Raw genomic sequence first — 22,583 nt, 5'->3', positions numbered from 1 at the left:
ATACAGCGTGAGCCCCGTATCCCCAGCCCCACTGCTGCCCCCAACCGGGCACTGCGCTGGGCCCTTCCCCGGGGCCGTACTGCCCCCCTGCGGCAGCGGGGCTGTACTGCAGCGGGCAGCGGCAGGGCTGCAACATCCCATCCCCTCCATGCACCGGTGGGGAAGGGACTGAGCGGGATGGGGAACGTGGGGCTTAGGAGTGAGGGGAGACCCCCGGCATCTCTGCACCCACCCAGCACCAACACCAGTGACCCCCTCCCCAAGCCCTGCCACCATCCCCACCTCCTTACAGCCCTGGACACACACACCACACTGCCATGTGCCACACACAGCCCCCTCCACACAGCCTGCACCCCCACTGCACACCCCATTGCATGTGCGCACACAACTGGATCCGTCTCAAGCATCCCCCCTTCCCCCAGCTATGCCCCCCAGGATAAAGGGCCGGACACAGGGGGTAATTTATATATAATATATATATTTACTCTTTAAAAATAAACCTTCGGTCCCCACTACCGCCTGTACAAACTACAAAAATAAACCTTTGCTCTCTTTGATATAAATAACTTAGATGGCGTGTTGGGGAACGGGGGTGCTGCCCGCCGTGCCCACGCCTGGCACGGGGACAGGGTCCCAAGGGCCACCCCAATGCCTGGGGCTGGGGGGGGACCAGGGCCATGGGCACGGCAAACACCGCTGGAGTTAAAGTGCTGGGTAACGGCATGGACAGTGCCCGGGCTAGGGATGGGGATGGGGACAGGGGCTGGCATTCGGGTACAGCCCCACGGCATGGGGACATGGTGAGAAATGCGCTTTCCAGTGGGATGTGCCCGGTGGCAGTGTGGGCACCCATGGGAGTGTGCACTGCCCTGTGTGTGGCACAAGGGGCTGTGACTGTGGGACAGCTCAGGGGCTTGGCACAGCAAGGATCACCCTCAAGGACACCCCCCCAAACCCCCTGCCTGTGCAGTGGGAGCAACCACATCAGGCACATCCCCGATCTCCATCCCTCCTGCGATCGCTGGTGGGGAAACTGAGGCACGGAGCAGCGAGAATGGGAGAGGGGGGGAGCTGCCTGTGGCCACCCAGCACCCCATGGAGCTGGGGGGGGGGGCATGAACCAGGTCTGTGCCCCAGCTCCGGGCTCCCACTGCACTGGCAAAGGGTGTCCCCCCTTTCTGCCTGCGCTGGGCAGCCGGGCGAGGCCATAGGCTGAGAAATAAATCTTTAAAAATAAGCTTAAAAATATATATCTCTCTATAGATAGTTTCCCTTTGCAATAAATAAAGGTGGGGGGGTGCTCGCCCCAGGCCTTGCCCACAGCACCTCAAGGGCATCAGAGCACCCTGTTGGGGCACCCTAGCTTGTGGCCCGGGTGAGGGGTCCCAGGAGGAGGTGACAGGGAGCAGGCAGTGACCCCGCAGGGGGGGAGCTGGCAGGACATGGAGCCTGCCCTGCCAGCAGCTCCAGAAACAGAGTGGGGGGGGGGTTAGTGCTTCCATTTCTGGGGGGGGGGGGGTAACCCCAAACCCTGGGTGAGGGGACGTGGCACCATCGGCACAGCCCCGGGTTGGGGACGCGCGGGCACAGCATGGCCTGCACACAGCTTGCATAGAAGTGCCAGCCTGCCCTGCTGACCCCCTTCGCTGGGGGGCACGGTCCTCCGAGACCGGGGGCATGGCCACTCCGGTGATTAGCAGCACGATGCGGGTGACCCCGCTCTGCACCCTCCTGTGCCTGGGGAGCAACCTGTGGGGGGAGAGAATGATGGGGGTCAGACGGGTCCCTCCGATCCCACCCTGCATCCCCATGCATGAACCCATGGCCCCAGCTCACCTAGCGCCGGGTGCCCGCCCCGTGGCATCCCATGCTCTGCATCTCGAAGGTGTTGGGCATGGTGGTGCTGCTGGTGCTGGGCACACTGGGCTCCTCCAGGCAGTCCCGCTCGCTGCTGGTGAAGCCCTCAGGGATGAAGCTGGGGTAGGAGCCGGGCAGCGTGGGGTGCAGGGCCACTGTCACCGAAGCGGTGGCTGTGACGGTGGTGTAGGTGCCGGCAGGGCCCTGCAGATGGGTGCTGTAGGCAGGCAGGGCTCCGGGGGGCACTGGCTGGGCACCCGGTGGGCAGGGCTGTGGGTGCTCTCGGCGTGGAACAGGGCACGGCTCCCCAGAGGACAACGGGGGTGCTGGCTGCGGGCCGGGAGCCTCCTTCTTTCCCTGGATTTCTGGGCTGTCTTTATAGGGCTTCAGCACCTGGATGGGGGGACATGGAGCATGAGGACCCCCAGCCATGAGGAGCATCCCTCTGGCAATCCCACCAGCACTACAGGGGATCCACGAGCCCCCATGCCCTGGCTCTATCCATGACCCTCTCCCCAGGGAGATGGTAACGCCATGGTGGGCAGAGGTACTTACAGTGATGCGGGGGAAGCTGGGGTCCTTGCCGGCCTCCAGCAGGATGTGTGCCGGGGTTGGGGGCACAATGAAAGGACCCCGTGGGCTCCTTGGCCCCATGGCCTCTGTGTAGTGCTCCGTGTCTGAGGGGTCAGGGAAGGTGGCAGGCCAGGCTGGGGCACGGCGGACATAGAGACCCCCAGGGCCCAGGCATGGGGGCACCGGCTCTGATGGGGGCAGGCGGGGGCTGTTATCCACCAGGGATGCCTGAGGGGAGAAAGGATGGAGTCAGAGGGATGAGGAATATACAGGGATGGAGGGCTGTGGGGTGGCAGGGATATGGGGTAAGGGGTGTGTAGAGTGATAGAGGTATGGGATGAACCAAGGATGGGTTCAAATGGGTCAGGGAGGGATAGGGGGAGTTGAGTGGGGGGTGAGGCAGGAATGGGGTCAAGCAGATACGGGCCAACTTGGATGTGGGGCAAGGAAAAGATGGGATAAAGCAAGGATGATACAGGGTGAGGGATGGGCTCAGGTGGATACGAGGCGAGGTTGGGACAAGGCAAGGATGGGTAAGGGGATAGGGTAAGGGGTGGTAGGGGATGAAGAGAGGTTGGGGAGGGACAGGGAGAGGTGGGATGGGGCATTGTACCTCAGGGGGTGGCCCGATGACAGAGAGCACGACCGGCAGCAGCACCAGCCCGTTGAGCAGCCCCAGCAGTGTCAGGATGGTGAGCACCGCAAAGAAGTACCTGTGGGGGGGCACAGGCAGAGGGGATAAGTGGGCACAGCCACCAGGAACCCCATGCCACCACAAACACAGCTTCCTAGACCACACAGCCCGTAATCTCCCCATGTCTCCCCAGCCTCCATTTAGGATGGGGTAGGTACCCCCAGCAAGACACATCCCCACCACCAGCCAGGGGCCTGCCACGCTCACCAGCCTCCGCTGCCAAAGCTTTTGGCAGGCAGCAAGTAAGGGGCTGGTTTAATCCCCATTGGCACTCACCTCATGATGAAGTCAAACTCGGAGCCAGCCAACATGAGGACACCCAGGAGGGTGGAGACAGCTCCATCCATCACAGGGGCGAAGGTGTGCTCCAGCGCTGCAGCCGAGCGCACGTTCCTGCTCCCCACAGCCGTCAGGAAGCCCTGCATGGGATGGGGTTGTTAGGCAGGGCTCGTTCCCATGTGCCACACGTGATGTGGTCCCCCCATCAGTGTATGGCCAAGGGGTGACGGTGCCAGAGAGTGAGAACTGGGTAGGGGTCTGCTTGTGCTCACCAGTGCCACATGGACGGTGAACTCCACACCGATGCCCACCGAGGCGATGAGGATGACCACGGGGATGGCGCTCAGCTTGATGCCCATGAGGCCCATGATGCCAAACAGCTCCACTGCCATCATGGCCAGGATGGAGACCTGGGAGGGGGTGGTGGGGTCAGTAAGCAGTGGCTCTGACTGGCTGTCAGCATACCCAGTCCTACCCCTCCCAATAGGGCACCTTCATCCTGTTGCCCCTTTTCCCTTTATTCAGCATCCCTCACCCATCTCTGCATGGATTTCCCCAAACTCCTGCCTACTACACACATTCCTTTCAAAAGGGGTGCCCCGGTCCCTCCATATAAGCCCCCCACTCACTGCCATGTCCATATGGGTGTTCCCCTCACCCTCTTCTGCACTGATGTCCCCAGACCCCTGTACCCGCCACATGTTCTCTTCATCAGTGATGTCCCTGATCCCTCCACATGGGTGTCCCTTTCACACAGGGTGTCCCTGTCCGCCCCATCGCCATGAAGCAGGTCCCCAGTGCCACCCAGTGGGATAGCAGCAGGCCTGGTGTCCCTGTCCCTGCCATCAGGAGGGCAGCACGGGCGGTCACCCCTGTCCCCACGCATCAGGGTGCGTACTCACGATGATGCCAGCCGTCCAGGGGTTGAGCAGCAGCAGGGCGCAGACGAGGAAGGTGCAGGCCAGCAGGATGCTGATGGCCAGCAGGAACCAGTGGCGCAGGCCGATGTACTGCTCCCAGAAGAGGAAGGGGTACCCGCTGGGGTAGCTCAGCACCCCGTGGCGCTGGGCAGCCTCTTGGCAGATGGCACGGACGCTCTCGATGGCCTCCACAAAGTCGGCCGTGCGACGCAGCCCGCTCAGGTAGAAGGGGAACTGTGCGAACTCCAGTGGCTGGGCTGCAGGGACTGCGGAGGAGAGCATGGGCAGTGTGAGGGGATGGGCACCACGAGAGTGCAGGCTCCAGCCTGAATGCAGCCGGATGCCTGGCTGGGTACCACAGGGTGGGAGCGTGTGCAGAGTGGACTGGGAGCAAGGACAAGGTTGTTTCTCTCCCAGCAGGATGCTTCTGAGTTAGTGGGTCATGGGGAGGAAGGGGTTTCTCTACAGGGCAATGTTTGTGGGGCAGAGTGGAGGGGTTTCTTTGCAGTGAGATGCTCATGGACTGAAGCAGGGATCCGTTGCTGCATGCTAAGGGTACAGGGAATGCACAGTGCAGTGGAGGGGGACAAGCATGGGGCACAGGGAAGCAGCACAGTTCCTCTACCAGAGGATGCTGATGGGATGAGGGATGTGGGGGTTTCTCTCCAGGGGGGAATGCTTGCAGGGCAGGAAAGGTGCAGGGAGCAGGGTCCTCTCTGCAGGGGGGATGCCAGAAGGCAGGAGAGGGCCATGGAGAGCCCACTGCGCTCACTCACTTCGCAGGTTCTCGCCCGTGGTGTCGTACTTGTCATGGATCCACTCGGGGGGCGGTGGGTAGAAGTTGGCCTGGGAGGCAGCAAAGCCCAGGGGGTCGTTGCTGGCCCACACCGTCAGGCAGATGTAGAAGGTGTCAGGGGGGATGATGCCGTTCTCATCCACCAGCCGCCGCGTGGTCAGCTGCAAGGAGAGCGCAGGAGCAGGAATGAGCTGAGCAGTGGGCACAGCACCATCCCCAGCCCAATCACCCCAGCCCAGTCCCTACGCACCTGATTGAAGTTGAAGGGCTCCTTCTTGTTGCCAGTCTGGATTAGGAGCTTGTAGGCCAGCGCCCCATCCTCAGAGCCGTTGCGGTAGCTATCGTGAGTGATGCGCCCGGCTTGCCAGTCCCTGTCGAAGGTGGCCTGGAGCCCTGGAGATGCAGTGTGGTGGGTGAGCATCCCTTGGGGCACGCCACCCTGCACAGCATCCGGTGTGCCCCAGGGAGTATGGTGCCGGTGGGATGGGCATGCAGAAACCCCAGGGCATTGCTAGTCACCCTGGGAACGCCATGGGACCAGCCTGCCCAGGGAAGACATTCCCAGATCAGGAGGGAGTATGCAGGCTGGGGAGAAGGTCCTTGGGCAGGGGGTGGTCATGGGAACAGGGATGTCCCTCACCTCTCAGCCAGTCCTGGAAGTAATGGAGCCACATCTTGGGCAGGTCGCTGTTGTCCTCCCGCACCACGTACTTGACGGTGCTGAAGGCCTGGTGCAGGCTGAGCAGGGCAGCTTGGGCACCGGGGTAATGGAAGCCGCCCTTGGTGACGATGAACATGTTGTAGAAGGAGAAGTACTTGAACTGGGCCGAGATGAAGGCATGAGCCTTGGTGTCCCGCGGCACGATGTCCGTCAGGTAGAGCCCGTCGTGCACCATGGTGGTACCATAGAGGCTCAGCCCCAGCAGTGCCAGGAACATCACCGCCACCACTGCCTGTGGGGACAGCAAGAAGGAGTCAAGCAGGGTCCTGTGCCACCAACGCACCCCGGGTGACACCTTTGGGGCCAGCCCCACCTCACCTTGGTGCGGGTCCGCAGTAGGAGCGGGGCATACTTTTCCCGGGCGAAGTCAGCCAGGCTCCAGCGGCAGAAGGGCAGCGGGACACACTCCCTTCCACTCTTAGCCTCATCCATATGGGCCAGCAGGTCCCGCGTGGAGCTGGATGGGGCGAAGACCTGCGAGCCCATGGGGTCGGTGGGGGGCAGGAGGACGGCGGGTGAGGTGCACACTTGTGAGGTGGGTGGCAGGACGGTGACAACGTGGTGGCCTGAGGGGTCGCAGCGGGTGAAGGCTTGCACAGTGGTGGTGATCTGGGTGCTGGTGGCCACGCCGGGGTGAGCGTAAGGGGATGGGTGGCAGGCATGGTTGTCATTGGCATCAGCAAGCTCCTGGGGCTGGATTTGAATGACCCGTGAGGAGCAAGGGCTGTGGGGAGAGAGGAAAGGAGAGAGGGAAGAACAGGATGAGTAAATTGGGGGTAACTGGAGCAAATTTGACAGGCTGAGGAAGTTGGGGCTGTTCAGCCTGGAGAAGAGAAGGCTGCGTGGAGACCTCATAGCAGCCTTCCAGTATCTGAAGGGGGCCTATAGGGATGCTGGGGATGGACTCTTCATTAGGGACTGTAGTGATAGGACAAGGGGTAATGGGTTAAAACTTAAACAGGGGAAGTTTAGATTGGATATAAGGAAGTTCTTTACTGTGAGGGTGGTGAGGCACTGGAATGGGTGCCCAGGGAGGTTGTGAATGCTCCATCCCTGGCAGTGTTCAAGGCCAGGCTGGACAGAGCCTTGGGTGAGAAGGTTTAGTGTGAGGTGTCCTGCCCATGGCAGGGGGTTGGAACTGGATGATCTTAAGGTCCTTTCCAACCCAAACCATTCTGTGATTCTGTGACTGTAGAAGGATATGTTGAAGGAGAGGAACAGGGGTGAACACGGGGACTCCCCATTGCGGCCAGCCTGGCACTGGTACCTGTAGAAGCAGCAGAGGATGTCGAGCCGGCGTTTCTCCCGGCGGTACAGGTCCAGGCTCAGGATGGCAGGGAACACAAACAGCACCATGGCGAAGTTGAACACCACAACCACCGCCGCCTGCGGTGCGAGGGGATATGTCAGAGCGGGGCCTGCTCAGCCCTTCCTGCCCACACCCGCGAGAGGGACCCTGGCCCTACCTGCAGGGAGAAGGCACGCAGGGCAGGGATGGGCACCAGGGCTGCCATGAAGAAGGCGATCATGTTGCTGACCGAGGTGAGAGCCACGCTGGTCCCTGTGCGCTTCAGGCACTCACCCGTTCGCTCCTGTGGGGACAGAGGGAGGGAGTGAGGGGGGGCTGCAGAGAAATGGGAGGGAGCCAGGGGTCCGCAGGCAGGGCTCGGTGCTCACCTTGAAGGGGATGTGCTGGCCGGTCTCAGTGAAGGCGTGAGCCAGGAGGAACATGTCATCCACACCGATGCCAAGGGCCAGGAAGGGCAGGACCTGCCAGAGAGCAGCTGGTGTCACTGAGAGGGGACATGGCCACCACCCAGGAGGGGACCCAGCCACCCCCAGGGTCCCACCAGCCCCATGGTACCTTGGCTGTTCCCCTAGCACGTACCTGGGTGGTGGCTGCGTTGAAGGAGATGCCCAGCAATGAGCAGAGCCCCAGGCCAGAGGCCACGGAGAGAGCCACAAGCAGGACCCCAACCAGGCCTACAGCCCCTTGGGACTTGGAGCAGTCCCATCGCAGCATGGTGACACAGGCATAGGCCAGCTGGAAGAGCACAGTGGGTTAGTGGGAACGGGGGGCAAGGGAGGGATGGTGCGGGACAGAGAAGGGGACATGCATACGCACCATGAGGAGGTAGCCCCCAGCCACCCGGATGACACTGACGTCGGAGAAGGACTTCATGATGTCGTTGAGTGTGGTGGTGGAGAAAGCATGGACGCTCTGCGTGGCATTGGGTGGGATGGAGTCCTGTGCCAGCTGCCAGAGGTGCACCCCATTAGAGGAGTCAGGACCCCCCAGGTCCCCATTACATCCCCCAGAGCCCACAGGGTATCAGCATCACCACTGAGTGTCCCTAGAGACCCCCTGGACCACAAGAGGGTGGTGCCAGGACCCATGGCCACACAACAGCCTGGACACAGGGGGATGCCCCACACAGGCTCACCCCTGCCCAGCCCCATGTGGGGAGCCATTCCCAGTGCCTACCTCCACGAATTTCCTCTGCCAGGCCTCCAGGATGGCGCCTGCCTTCTCTTCGCTCCAGCTGATGTCATGGATCTCGTAGTCATCCTTGAAGTGCTCAAAGAGCTGCCGGGGGCTCATGAGGAGGAACATGGTCTGCAGGGCCTCGGCGCTGGGGGACAGGCACGCACCTCGCTGGGACCGGCTGCAGCACCCCGGGATGCAGGAATGGGTCCATCCCCCACCCCATGGCTCCCAGCCCCACCGTGGACACCCAGGGGAGGACCCAGGCATCCTGCCCCCCCATCATCCCCACCTTGCTCCAAAGCACTGCCCCACTCGCCAGCCCCATACACTCATCAGCACCACATGCTCTTCCAGACAACCCCACAGCCCCTCTTGCAGCCAGGGCAGGCTCCCGTGGGCATCACATGAGGATGAAGATGAGGATGAGGACGAGGATGAAGGAACCCTGCCCCAAACCATCCCAGGGGTGAGTGCTGCAGCTGGGACCCCACACCATGCCCTGGGGACGCCCGCACCACAGCAGCTCTCACCGTAGCAGCTTGCCCTGGGAATCTTTGGTCGTGCCACCTAAAATCAGCTCCTGCTGCCAGCGCATGAACTTCCTGGAGAAGCCGTAGCAGCCCCCTGAGAGCTCGGCCGGGATGTCAGGGCTCTGCGGATGCAGGGGATGTGTCAGGAATGCAGGGAGGCAGGTGGGAGAGCAGCAAACCCCTGCATCCCTCCAGGTCCCCACGGGCTGTAACCCACCTGCTGGCTCTGCTTGTTGGGAGCACTTGGGGGGCACTGGGGATCGTGGGGGTCCAGGCAGGGCCGCTCCATGTAAGCCTGCCCCACCTCTGCCTTGTCCAGCAGCTCTTTGAAGCCTTCCAGGGATGTGAACTGCCCCAGCTCCTCCATCAGCTGCAGAGGGTCCAGGTTGCTCCACTGGATGTCTGGGCGGCCCCTGGGGAGAGAGCAGGACTGGAGTGATGCGGGATGCTCAAACCCACATGTGGTACCACCCCCACCACCACCCCATCCCATGGGTCCCGGGGGTGCCTCTGCAAGGATGCGGAGGAGCAGCATCAATCCCCAGCGCATCCCTTACCCCCTCCTGGGGCAGCCCGCGGCATCCCCCGTGCCCTGCGCGGCGCAGCGGCCGTGCCCCGAGTCAAGTAGCATGCCTGATCCTGTTAGGCTGGGACAAAGCGGGGGGAGCCGGCCCCGCTGCCTGGCCCCGCTTTGTGCGAGCAGTCAGGCCGATTACTGCCCGCGGGCTAACATCTTGATAGAGGGGAGCAGGCAGGGAAGGGCTCCCTGCATCCCCTCAGCCCTTCCCGCTGCATCTCCCCGAGCTGGACAGTCTGGGGCTCAGCAAAGGTTCTGGGCGCTCAGGACAGGACACAGGGGTCCAGCAGGACCCCATGGGAACACGGATACCCGGGAAAAAGGGCTTTTCCATTGCCTGTGGATGCTCTGCTCCCTCCATCCCAGCCCAGGGTGCCGGGGGCCAGTTCCCAGCCTCACTCGGCTTCTTTTTTAAGACAGAAAGGACACACAAAAAAGCCAGTAACCCAGCCCAGCACTCCAAAGAGGGGAAGAAAAAGCCCCGAGCAAGTGTGGGCTCTGGGGAGAAACGCAGCCTAATAATTCATGAAGGCTGGCTGGGCCGGAGCCGGCCGCTCGAGATTCCCACATACCAACCGGAGCTGCTGCTGCTTCCAAAGAGAGCCCCTTTTATCTGCTTTCGCTTGCTTCACTGAGCCAGGGCAAATCCTTTTGTCTTTCCATAGATTGCTGCTCTTTGTTCTCCCAGCTCCCGCCCCGCTCACCCCTCGGCGTTAAAAAGGGGGACGGGTCCCCATGGGCTGGCCGGTGCTCAGCCAGGGTGCCCGCCCGGGGAACCCCCTCACCGGGCTGCGAGGGGAGATGGGTCCCACCGCTGCTGCGGGCGCCTCCCTGCCTGTCACTGGTGCCACCCTCCCTGCCATGTACCCCTGGCCCAGGATGCTGCCCACCCCGGCGGGGGATACCCGCAGCATCCCGGTCAGCACAGTGCCGCTCGCTCCCGCTCCCAGCTGCTCCCCAGGATGGGATGGGGAGAACCGGAGGTCTTGGGGGAGCAAAGCCGGTCCCCCAGTCCTGGCTGGGGATGCTGCGGCCCCTTCCCCCTCCTCCCGTCCGGCAGCAGCCTGAATAAGGCCACTATTTCATCTGTTTGGCAAGGGGCAGCTTTCAGAGCAGCATTAGCATGAGAAAGCGCGGGGCTGCGTTTGCTGACAATGCACAAGCCGCCCGGCTCTCCCGGACAAACACACGCGTAAACAGAAGGAATGTGGGGGGGGAGCTCTCCCCTCCCCAGCCCAGGGTCCCCAGCCCCACCACCGCGGTGAGGGGAGCTGGCCGGGAGTCACCCGCCACCCACCCTGGGCATGCTGTGTCCCCTATCCCCTTAGGCACAGCACAGGAGTGTGGGTGCCTTCTCACCACTGCGCTCTGGAGGGGAGCAGCACCCAGGGACACGCTTGTGATACAGCCTCTGGCCCCGCATCCCCATCCCTGGCTGCTGTGATGGTATGGCATGGCACGGGATGGGATGGGTGGGCAGCTCCTGCCTATGGGCTGCAGCTCCAGCCCTGCAGGCTGATGAGGACAAGGACCTGTCTCTGGGGTGCTGACCCAGCAGGACAAGCCATGGTGGCAGGACCATCCTGGGAATGAGCAGGACAAGCAGCAGCACTGAGGGACCTTGGGGGCAGCAGGGCCAAGCTGCATGGAGAAGTCAAGCACAGCCCCTTGGAAGCCACCCCAGCCCCTGGTCCCAGCCACAGTCCCCAGGGCAGCCCCAGCACTCACGGGAGGTAGGCTGATCCTCCCTGCAGCTTGGAGCCTTCCCAAAAACAGTCCAGAGGCGTCAGGATCACGCAGGGAAACAGCTTCTCTATCATCTGGAAGGAGGAGGAGATGTAAGGGGTCAGCTGGGATGGATCAGGACCCTTCTGGTCCACCCTCCCATCCCTGTTGCACTGCCCAAACCTGCACCCTCCCACATGGGGGTGGCAGTGCCTTTGCAGCACATGGGGCTCGTAAATCCCATCCCCACCACAGCCCGTTTCTGGAAGGACTGACCCCTATGGCGGGCTCCATGGGGGACCACGCCATGCCCAGCACTCACCCTCTCGATCATGCCATTCTCAATGATGGGGACACCCGACTTGTAGCAGATCTTGTTCAAATCCCACGATCTGGAAAGGGAGAAGGTGGAACTGAGGACGGGCATCGCCCCACAGAGGACACAGCAAGAGGCAGAGGGGCACGCAGGACACAGTGGGGGGGGTCCCTGTCCCCACCCTGTCCGGAGCCGGACTCACTTTCCGTACAGCGAGACTTGGACTTTGCTGGCGGCCAGGGCCGCCTCGAGGTGGAGCTGCAGGGCCTCTTGCGTCAGGATGTTCTCCCCATCCCTCTTTGGGGTCTGGATCAACATCTGGGACGTGTAGACGGACTCCTCCCCAAGCTTCTCCTTGGTGTAGCGCAGCTCCTGGCTCACCCGGCTGCCCGCTGCGGAGGGGACCACGACGTGCTCAGTCAGTGCCAGGGTGAGCAGACCCATATCCCACCAACCTTTCCTGCCCATCAGGATGCCCATGGAAGAGGACAGGCAGGACCGAGGCCCCACAGCATCAGATGGTGCCACATTAACCCGAGGGGACATCTTGCCATGGGGTTACCCAATCGCTGCATCCTTTGGGTGCTTGCACCCAGGGGACCCCAAGCAGGGAGCAATCCCAGCCTGCAATGGACCACGCACCCCCCTTCCCACCCAAACGGGTATTTCCAGCCCCAGAGCAGCTGGAAAAACCTCACAGATGGATGGATGGTGAAGCGGATGGGGCACATCCTGCCCGCTCCCACCCGTGTGCTGTGGTGGGTGCTGCAGATGCCAAACACAACCAGCCTCAATGCAGCAAACAGAACTGGGGACACCTCACCCCATCCATGCCCAGCTCTTCTCTGGTACCCCGAGGTGAGCAGTGTTTTGGCCAGGGAATGGGTGCAGGGAAAGGCGGGCATCCCCAGCCCTGCAGGTGCAGGCTGCCCCAGCAGGGGTCTGGGGACAGGGGAGGGATGCGGTGCTGGGGAGCTCGGCAGGACCCTTCTGCGATCTGTCCCTGATGGAGCTGGATTGCTCCAAGCATGGCAGAGGGCTCCGGGACAAGCCACAGATTTCGTGTGCAGCCGCCTCAGCACGGAGGAGAAATCCCCTCCCGGCCAGCACGGCTGGGGCTGAGATCAGACCCTGCGTGGCCTTTTGCATGCGGAGCAGCATCCCAGCGGCAGCCATCCCCATCAAACAAGGGGCTCCCATCCCTGCTGGCACAGCAAAGGGGGCACGACACAGCCCAGAGGAGAGTGGGAGACCAATCCCAAGACTCCCCCCATCAAACGCAATACTCGCCGCCCTGCTCCCCGCCCCCTGCCTGGAGCAGGGGGATGTTTTCATGTAGCCCGCACCCCATTGCCACCCACCAGGGACACCCCAGGGTGCCTGGTGCTGGACAGCATCCCAAGGCAGTGCTGCAGGCGGGAGGGAGGCCGGCTCCTGCTCTGCCCTGGGTGCTGGGGGGGGGGTCCGGATTCATCCACACTGGGACGCTCCCTCAGCAAGAGGCGGGAGCCCCGGCGGGCCTGGCCCCCCGCCAGCACTGAGGAGGCCAGAGCGAGACCACAAATAAAGAGCAGAATCTTCCCTTTTAATGACTTATTATATGGGTTGGTGTTTTTTGGTGGTTTTTTTTTTTTCCCCCTGCTTTTTGGGAACGGGGAGGGGGAAGCGTCTTTATTGTTCCTGGCTGGGCTGGGGAGCAGCTGGTGTCCATCAGATGCCAGTTGGGATAGAGGTTGTGCCAGGGCCAGGGAGGGGGGGGACACGGACATGGCCTTTGTGTGCGTGTCAGAGGGGACAGCAGCGCCCGAGGCGAGGGGATGAGGACACAGGGAGGGTGGGTGTCACAGGGAGGTGGCAGGGAATGGGACACCCATCCCCTTCCCAGCAGGCTGGGAGGTCGGGCAGGAGGTGTACCGAGCTGCTCTGATCTCAGCCGTGCCACCCATGCTGAACCCGGGAGGGTGGTGGGACGTGGCGATGGGGTGTGTGGGGGGGGAGAGCTCAGCATCACCACCATTCCCAAGGGACGCATCCTGCTGTGCCCAACGGGCATCTCCACCCAGCACGGGAGGAGCCACACATCTGTAAGCGTGGAGTAAGGGGGAGCCCCCCGAAAAATTAACCGGGGGGGGGGGGGGGAATAAAGAGAAGAGAGAAAATAAAAAGCCGTCCCTTGTAATTAGTGTTAATTTGGAACAGGGCACTGCGAGCCGTCAGCAAGCTTCAAAGGCTGTGAGGAAGCCTCAAATTCCAACACCCTAATTAACCAAAGAGCAACATGAAAAGACAAGGCAGCGCACACAGGGCTGCCAAGGACACTTCAAACGGGCGCGCACCCGCCGGCCGGCCGGCCCGGGAGCGGGGTGAGACGCCCCACGCCGCACGCAGCCCCCCGGCCCGGGGAGGGGGCCGCCCCGATACCAACAATGGGCACCGTAATGAGGAACTGTATGTAAATTCTTCTTCTTCTTCTTTTTTTGTAATCCCAATTAACAAAGGGAGCGTTTGGCTTTTTCATGCAAAGGGCCCTCTGGTTCCAATCAGACGCCCCAGCCCTGCTTATTACAGCCCTCTCTGCTTCCCAGTGGGGTTTGGAGTCATCCCCCTGGATCCTTACGCTGGGCAAAGTGACATCGACACCCCCCCAAAAGCCCACAGTGGGTTTGGGGGCAGACCGAGCATCCACCCTGGGGTGGGCACTGCTTTGGGTACCACTGGCTGGGGGGTTCACGGGGTCTATACGTGCAGCAGTGGGACCCCATGCCCACCCGCACCCCAAACACCAGGGGTGGAGAGCGGGCTCCCACTGTCCCCAACTGGGGAGAGCGGGTGGCAGGGAGGGGATGGGGGCTGGTGTGGGGCTGCCTCCTCCCCATGGGCCACACCAGGGGAGCCATCCCCGTAATTACAGCATCCACCACAAAATTACAGAGCAGAGCAGGAGACTCCCTGCCCCTTCCAGGCCACCCTGCCTGAGCCACCCCTGCCACTGCTCCCCGAGCCCTCCTGGCACAGGGCCCACAGCCATGGCCTCTGCACTGCCACCGGGTCACCCTCTCACAGTGGGACCAGCTTGTGTCCTCAGTTGCATCAGTGGGTGCCAACACTGACCAGTGCCATCCCCCCTACACCCTCCAGCTATGGCCAGCCCAGCCAAGACAGAGCTCCAGCCCCTTCATTGCCCCCTTAGCAGGAAAGGGTCTGACCCAAGCTGACCCCACTTTCCCCCAGGGGCTGCCAGCACCCCACGTATCAGCTCAGAGGGTTCCAAGTCCAGTTCCAGGGAACCAGTTGATGGTGCCCCTGGCACACATGCAAGCCCTCAGCACTGGGCTGATGCAGCCACCCACCTGCCATGGCATCAAGGGCCATCCCACCATGCTTACCCAGGGCAGGGGGTGGGCAAACCCCATGGGAACCCTGTCTCCAAGCACCCGTGGGTCTGGAGCAGCCATGCCTGGGCAGCACCAGGAGGGCAGTGGGTCAGAGCAGGCTGCCAGCCCCACACCAAGCCATCCATGCCTGGCAAGGGCAAAGGGGCTGGAGGTGAAGGAGGGCCTCAGAGAGGCACTGATGTCCCCCCAGAGAGACACATGCTGCTGCAAGGACTACAAGGACCACTCTGTCCCCCCCAAGGGTGGGTGGAGTCTGTGGTCAACACCAGTGCCACCACTCTGCAAATGGGACCTCGGCATTGCCAGCAGCAGTCACCACTGCTTGGATGACCTGGACCCAAGGACAGAGGGGCAGGGAGAGAGCATGCCTGGGTACATGTCCTTGCTTGGCCTCCGAAAGTCAGGCCCTGTTCTCCTGCCTGGTGCAACAGGGCTACAGGATGTGGTAAATCCCACATTCAGCTGGTACATGGGGGATGCTTCACCTTTATCCCTAGGCCAGCCTGACCGCATCTCCAGATGTGCCCCCTCAGTTAGGGAAGAGCTGGGGGGGGGGGGTGTCCCCTGGGGAGCATCTCCATTTCCACAGCACAACATCCTAATGCCAGGGCTACAAATCCCTGCTAAAGCCCACAGCTGAGAGAGGCGCAAGGTCATGCCAAGATGCCCTGGGAAAAGCCATCCCCATAGAGACCCCCCCCCTGCAGCACCCTCCCCACCGCAACGAGGGGCACCCCACGGGGGCAAACACCACCCTGTTGAGCCATGCTGCAGCACAGACCGCGTGCATCCACTGGCAGATTCACACACCCCTACGCGATTAAAGCCCCCAAGGGCATCAGAGAGATGCCAGCAGCATCCCACATCCCCCTGTGCCATCCCGCATCCCAGCGGGAAGGGTTCCCGAGGCACCGCCCCGAGCATCCCTCAGCCGTCCGCTTCCCCGTGCTGAGCTGCGCGCAAGCCAGAGGCCACCTTCAAAGTGTTTTGGGGCGGATTAGCTGGATTAGGGAGGCAGTGAAAGGACCCATGCTGCTCCGGAGGAAGTCTCGCCCAGGGCACGCTGAAAGAGCCATTTTTACCTGTCCCGGCCGCTACCGCCGGCCTCGCCAAAAGCCCCGCGGCCCCGTCCTGTCAAAACACGTCCTCCCGGCCCCATTCACCCCACGGAGCGGGGCTGGCCCTGGGGAAGGGGGGTAGGTGGGTGGCAGATGGGTGTCCCCAGCAGCCGCGAGGGATGAACGAGGTCTCTCACCGCTGCCCCTGCGCCTCCAGCCAAACCCGGCCCCACCGAAGGGGCTCCCGGCTAAGTCAAGAGGGGCGGCAGAAGAGGGGGGGATGCCTTCAAAAAGCCAGCGGCAAAGGGGCTGAAAGGGCCCGTTTGGGGCCAACTTCGCAGCCGCCGGCCCCGGCCAAACCCCTTTTGTTTAAGGGCGAAGCTAAATTAATGTCTTTATTACCCCAAATCGCGGGGCGGCGGTTCCCAGCGCGGGGAGGGGGGGCAGCCGGGAGGGGACAGAGCGACCCCCGAAAAAGAGGGGGGGTAAAAATAAGGCGGGGGGGGGGGTTGGGGGAAGAGAGAGAGAGGGGATTCAGTTGGGAACTATTCACCGCTAAGACTCCTGTCAGCATTGACATAAATTTCCACTGGTGTTGGCATTTAGGCATTTGCCATTTCCATATGTATAGGGCTGCCTGTACTAATTATGCTAATCACCCCCTCTGTTGGCTGCTGTGAAAAATGGCCACATTAGGCACTCCACTGCTTGCTAATGTCACTTAATGTGTGGTTGAAACATACATTCATCCCCCTCTGAATGGTGAAATTTTTCCACATTGCTGGCTTCATTCAGGCAAGAAATGAATTTTTTGAACTCAGACCACTTTTCCAGGCCCGAGGGAGAGGCAGATAATAAAACCCTCTTCTCGGGCCCTGCCGCTGCCCCCTCCCAGCCACCAAATCACATTTAAAACGCGAACAGAGAGCCCCCTCCCCAAGCCGGGGAATAGGGGCGAGTTGAGAGATAAAATAGAAGCACAAAAAGCACGCAAGCAACACCCCACTTTCTAGGAAATAAAAAGAACCCGTGTCTATAAGTTGAAAGGCAAAGCCCAATGGATAGGCGCAGATAAGCCACAGCCATCTGTAAAGAGTCTCCCAGTCTCTTCGGGTTAATTAGCAAGATTTTCCAGCCCCAAAAAGCTGACCGAGCTGTCAAGGAAGGGGAAAGGAAAAGCCAGAGGTTCCGCGCTCGCCTCCCGAAGATAAATAAATAAAGGCCAACTGCCTGTGCCCCATCTTTGGGCAGGCTGGGGACTGAGCCCTCCCCATGGAAAGAAAGGTCCTTTCTGAGCCAGCTGCGCTGGGAGGGAAAAGGCGCTTTGGAGCAGAGGGCAGGGCCAGGCAGGCGGGTTTTGGGGATAACGGGGACCTCGCTACTCTAGGGCAGCAATGCCCCCGCTGCCACTCACTCCCCCAAGATGGGGGCACAGAGACACCAAGGATGCCCAAACGCTGCGAACCCCAAAGGAAAAACCAGTCCCCAGGGCTGCCCCTTCCCTCCCCATGCGGCAATACCTGTGTCACTATGCCCCAAGAGGAGCGGGGACCCCACAGCCACAGGATGCTCATCTGGGGACCAAGTGGGGACGTGGCAGCCTGGGAGCCGCCTCAGGCCAAATCCCGGCAGGAATCTTGCTGCCCCAGCCACAAGCTGCCAGCAGATCCCCCATGCTACCGGCACCAGCCCCACACAGCCCTCCAGCCCCACAGCCTGGCTTTGCCATCTCTTTTCTCAGCCCCTGTACCAACATCTCACCCCACAAAACCCACCCGCTGGCAGCCAGGACCACCCACCTCTCCCCATGCCCACCCAGGAATGGCCACGGCACCCTGCTCCCCCCACAACTGCTGCCCACACTTCCCTGTGGGTCCCACGATGCGCAGTGGGGACAATGGCTGGGAAAGGGAGGCACAGAGGGTCTCCCCAGAGCAGAGGCAGGGTGGGGAAGGCACTGAATCCCCATCTTTAGCTTTCTGTTGTGGCTTTCCCATCCCCGATGGCCCTCTCTCTGCAAAGACAAAGCCAGCCAGAGTTTCCTCTGCTGCTTGCCCTTGCTATAGGGGGTGCCCCAGGCTGCACCCCAACCCTGCCCCGAGTGCTGGGGAGAGGACACCCTGTGTCAAGTCCTGTTGCCAAGGTCAAGGAAAGCCAAAAACTATTGCCAAGGGGGTTGCGGGTGCCTCAGCCTCATGGTCCAAGCTGGGAACAAGGCAGCAAGTTCCCCTCACACCCATATCCCGCATCCCATTTCATCCCAGCAGAACATCTGGGGTGTCCCTGACCCCTCCAGCAAAGCACCAGGGTCTTCTCCGAGGAGACTCCTCAGCTCTTTGAGAGCGCGACGGCTGCGCGGGGCGCTGGGCTGTTCTGGTTAGGAATTAACCCGGCCTTCCTTTGAACCAGCCCTGGGCGCTATAAATCAGGCAGACCCATTCACCACCCAGGGCTCTGCCTGCCTGGAGCTCTCCACCCTGGCCCCTTGGCCCTGCAGACACCCTGGGAGAGCCGGGAACAGCTGCCAGGTGTCCAGAGGTAACTCAACACTCGCCGCTAGCCAGGGTTTCAAAGCCTCCAAGTGCCTAATTGCTTCGGAGGAGCCTAATTGAACATTTCCACAGGCGAGCCCAATTTATAGGGTGACATGGCCTCCTTCCATCTCCCCAACAGGGATGTGGGTCAGGCATCACCCCAGGACACTGCAAGCACCCCCCCGGGGCTGAGGACAGCCCCTGGGTTGGGACAGTGGAGCCTGCACGTTCCCACAGTGGTTGGGGTCACAGCCTAGGCTCAGGGGTACCTGCCATCAGCATGCCCCCAGTGCTGACCCCAGCGATGCGGCCAAAGCAGGGATGCTCATCCTGTTCCTGTACTGGGGGGTATAGCAGCATGGTGCCCTCATGGAAAGCAGCTCCTTTCCCACCAGGTCTGGAGGGCTGAGTTCAGCCTGAAGCAGGGTTTGGACCTCACCTGGGGGGACGTGGTTTGGGTTGGAGCATCACCAACCCACATCCCACAGCCTGGCTAGGCAAAGGCAAGTGGTCAGGTACAGGCCAGCTTCAGGGGGTCACCAGAGGCTTCCTGAAATCCTCAACTACCCTGCCTCTGAGCTGAGACCTACCAGCCTAGGCTGATAGGACCAGGACTCTCCGCACATAGGCCCTGCCCCTTAGACACCCTGCATCACTGCCTTAGGCTGGGATGGACCATGTTCCTGCAAACATCCCCTCACACATGCCCAGAGAGGGCAGGAATAGGCATCCCCTGGCACCCTGGGGATCCAAAGCTTTAGGGCCAGGCTGATGGGGCACCAGCTTTGCAAGAGCTGCACTCCCTTGACCTGACCAGAACGCTGCAGAGGAACACTCACACAAGCCACCAAGGGACAGCAGAAAGTGGTGGCTGAGAAAGAACCAAGACAGCTTCAAGTGCTCCAGATCCAACTAAAAAGCCTGAGAAATAGTGCTCTGCTCCCGAGGGGCAGCCCGGGCTCTCCTGCCCCCTGATAACACCCGTCCCCACACCAGCAGGATGGGGTGCAGTGATCAGGGAAAGCTCGGTACACCCAAAGACACCAGGGGATGCTTTGATCTACCAGAAAAAGCAGAAGCACAGGCCAGCAGAGAGGCAAGGACCCACAGATGGTTATGGGGAAGGGAGACAGCCCCACAGCTCATACATGAAACTGAAAGAGCCACTGCAAACCGTCCTTCCACATCCTGACCCATGTGTGCCCATCAGGGACCCTGCAGGACTAAAGCCACATCATCCTTTGTGGTCGCAGGTAGTGCCAATGCCTGACAACAGCCTCCCTGAGCACACTGGGGCAGTGCCACCCAGGAGCAAGGCACAGAGGGGTCAGCCCCAAATGCATGCTCCTGGGGAAGAGCTCTGCTGGGAAGGCCAAAGGGGTGCCCCGAGCAGCACCGCCGGCATCACACACCATCCGCACTCCAGGCACTACAGACCCAGAGCAGGGGCCACAGGCAGACCTCAGTGCACCATCACCCAGGAAAGGGCAGGACACCCCAGGTCAGTGGTGTTTTGCTCCATCCCCTGACACCAAAGAAAGTGCCCCAGTCATGAGAGGGACTCACGTCCTCAGAGAAGCCCCAGCACCTACGTTACAACCACATGGAATATTCCCCCTACAACAGGCACAGTCCCTCCTGGCTGCACCCATGCCAGCGGGGAAGCACGGTGGGCACAGAAAGCCGGGATTGTGGGCACTCCCAGACATCCCCAGGCTCGGCCCCTTCCCCATCCCACTTCCCTCCCCATGCACCACAAGTCCTATTCCCCCTCCAAACAGGAACAACCACAGCTGCTTCCCTGCCTCCGGCCGCGGGTGCACAGAACACCGACTCCTTGCAACCCCAAAAGCACAATAAAAACCCGATGGAGCCGGAGCAAGGGAACCCCGACGGGAGCACATCCCTTCTTCAACAGCCACCGGCCGGACCGGGGGGTATCAGTGGGTTTCTCCGCTACGTGTTGCGGAGGAAAGGGGTGATGGAGACAAGATCTAAGTTGGGGGGGACGGGACACGCGTAGAAGCACCCTTGGGAAGTGGGGAGCAGGTGGGAGAGCGGGGCATTCCTGGGCAGGGGTGCGTGTGTGCGAGCAGCGAGGCAGCGCAGCGCTCCTCTGGTTTCTTAAATGAAGGGGAAAGAAAAAAAAAGGGGGTGGGAGAGCAAAGTTGCTTCTATTGTTGAACCGAATCCAAGAGTAGCTGAGGACCACACAGGGAGCGGGGCGTGGGGGAGGAGGCAGCGCTCCCGCACAAAGATGGCTGACACCCCTCCGCTGAGCAACATCTGCCCCTGCACAGCACCCCGCGGGGACCCCAGCCTGCGAGACCCCCCCCCCCCGCAGGGCCTGGCAGGGATGGAGGGGGGAGGCCATGCGGGGTGCTGCCCCCTTCCCCACCCGCCTTCTTTCCTCATGGGACCCCCAAAGCGGGAAGGGAAAAACACAGCAAGCAAAGCGCAGCACTGGGGAGCGGAGCTGCAGGGAGAAGGGGGAGAAAATCCACGCTGGAGTTATTAATAACAAAGGAGGGGAGGGGGGGGAATCAGCCGCTTCCACTCGGAAACGGGGATTTGCTCCTGCCTGACCCTGCCCGCTCCCCCCGGCTCCGCTGGGCAGGGGGTCCTCAGCCGGGATCGGCAGCCCCGCGGCGCCGGCTCTGCCCCGGTGCGGGGCTCCGGAGGCTGTTCCCGCGGGGGTGTCTACGCGTGGGGACGCCAAACGCCGGGTCCGCCGGAGCGGGGACCCCGCGGGACACACGCGTGAGGGTCCCTTCCCCAAGCACCGAGCGGCCGCGCGGACGAGACCCGTGCTCACGGGCACCCACGGCCGCGTCCTCCCCGGGCCCACTCGCGGGACGCCCGGCGGCATCATCACCATCACCATCCTCATCCTCCTCCCGGCCCCTCTCCCGCGCTGTCACCTGCCTCCGGGCCGGCCCCGCACCTCCGCGCCTCGCAGGGGGACAAAGCCACGACCGGGAGCGGGACCGTTCCCACGGGCGGACGAGCCCGCGGGGCCGCGCTTACCTTCCACCCAGAGGTGCTCGATGTCGGTCTCGATGGAGGCCACCCGCAGCCCCACGGCCAGCGCCCCGAACACCAGCAGCCCCACGAAAAGCACCTTCCCGCAGTGCCGCTGGATCCGGCAGCCCAGGGCGAAGAGCAGCGCCTGAAAGCGGGCCCGCAGCCACAGCGGGGCCCTTTGGCCCACGGCCCTGCCCTGGAGAGAGGGCGAGGATCAGGATAACGGCAACCCCTGCCCGCGGAGGGGACCCCGCAGCCGGGCGGGATGCTCCCGTGTGCTGCGGAGCCCTCCGCCACCCGCGACGCTGGCGGTCCCCGAGCCGAGGGGCACACGGGGGTACCCGCAGCGGCTCCGCGCCCTCCACCCCCCCCCAGCATCGGAGCCCCCCGCGGTACCAAGCGATGTCCGCCCCTTACCTCGGTCAGCGGCTTGCGGCGGGCGGCGCGGAGCGGCGGCGCGGCACGGGGGGGCTCTGCCGGCATGGCGGGGCCACTGGCGGGGCTGGGCAACCCCCGTTATGTGGGGCCGAGCGCGGCGGCCCCCATGCGCGCGGCGGGGCCGGAGGTGCCGGAGCAGCGCGGTGCCGGTGCGGAGCGCTCTGTGCCGCCCGCCGCCCGCCGCGCCTCTAAAGGGGAGGCGGGGGCGGGGGGCGCCGGGGCCGCGCCGCCGCCGCCGCTCCCATTGGCCGCCGCCGCCGCGGCAGCGCCCATCGCCGCTGCTAGGCAACGGCGCGCCCGCCGCCGGCGGCCACACACGGCGGCAACCCCCCCCCCCCCGCACCCCGCGCCACCGCCACAGGCCCCCCCCCCCTCCGAACCAGCCCCGCACGGCCCCGCCGCGGGGGGGAGCGCGGCGGCGGCACCGCGGGAAATGGACCCCCCCGCACCCCCCCCCAGTTCACCCCCCCCCCAGCAAAGCCCATCTGCAGGGTATCCCCCCCACAGGCACCCCGAGGGTGGGCAGCACCCCCAAGGGTGAGCATCCCCCCATAGACACCCCTGAGGGATGCATGTCCTTCTGCCACAGATACCCTGCAAGGAGATGCCCCAGGGGATGCACATGGTGCCCAAGGGTGGCCCAAGGGCAGGGTGTGCA

The 22,583-nt window shown here is 62.7% G+C and overlaps 2 protein-coding genes across 2 annotated transcripts in view; one reads left to right on the top strand and one right to left on the bottom strand.

Annotated features, from left to right (window-relative positions):
- Positions 1–458: 458 nt before the first annotated feature.
- On the bottom strand, positions 459–22,198 carry PTCH2 (patched 2). Its single transcript, XM_061344969.1, is given in 26 exon segments — positions 459–1,749; positions 1,837–2,250; positions 2,413–2,658; positions 3,044–3,143; positions 3,401–3,543; positions 3,676–3,813; positions 4,306–4,589; positions 5,100–5,280; positions 5,370–5,512; positions 5,760–6,072; positions 6,159–6,564; positions 7,108–7,226; positions 7,307–7,432; positions 7,518–7,610; positions 7,729–7,884; positions 7,966–8,097; positions 8,326–8,473; positions 8,859–8,980; positions 9,076–9,271; positions 11,164–11,255; positions 11,483–11,552; positions 11,679–11,868; positions 21,491–21,683; positions 21,905–22,000; positions 22,002–22,126; positions 22,129–22,198. Coding segments are annotated over 25 exon segments (4,296 nt in total). The 3' UTR covers positions 459–1,749.
- The window catches only part of AKR1A1 (aldo-keto reductase family 1 member A1), a 455,840-nt gene continuing 438,412 nt past the window's right edge, over positions 5,156–22,583 (top strand). The window contains exon 1 of the mRNA XM_061344981.1: positions 5,156–5,159. The gene's annotated coding sequence lies outside the window, so the exon portion shown is untranslated. The remainder of the gene's footprint in view (positions 5,160–22,583) is intronic.

This window comes from Neopsephotus bourkii, unplaced genomic scaffold, assembly GCF_033783945.1.
Source record: "Neopsephotus bourkii isolate Nb327-2 ecotype Australia unplaced genomic scaffold, CSIRO-AGI_Nbou_v1 NB_234, whole genome shotgun sequence".
NCBI classification, from domain to species: domain Eukaryota; kingdom Metazoa; phylum Chordata; class Aves; order Psittaciformes; family Psittacidae; genus Neopsephotus; species Neopsephotus bourkii.
Note: the sequence above shows the minus strand (reverse complement) of the source record. Positions and strands in the feature narration are given on the sequence as shown.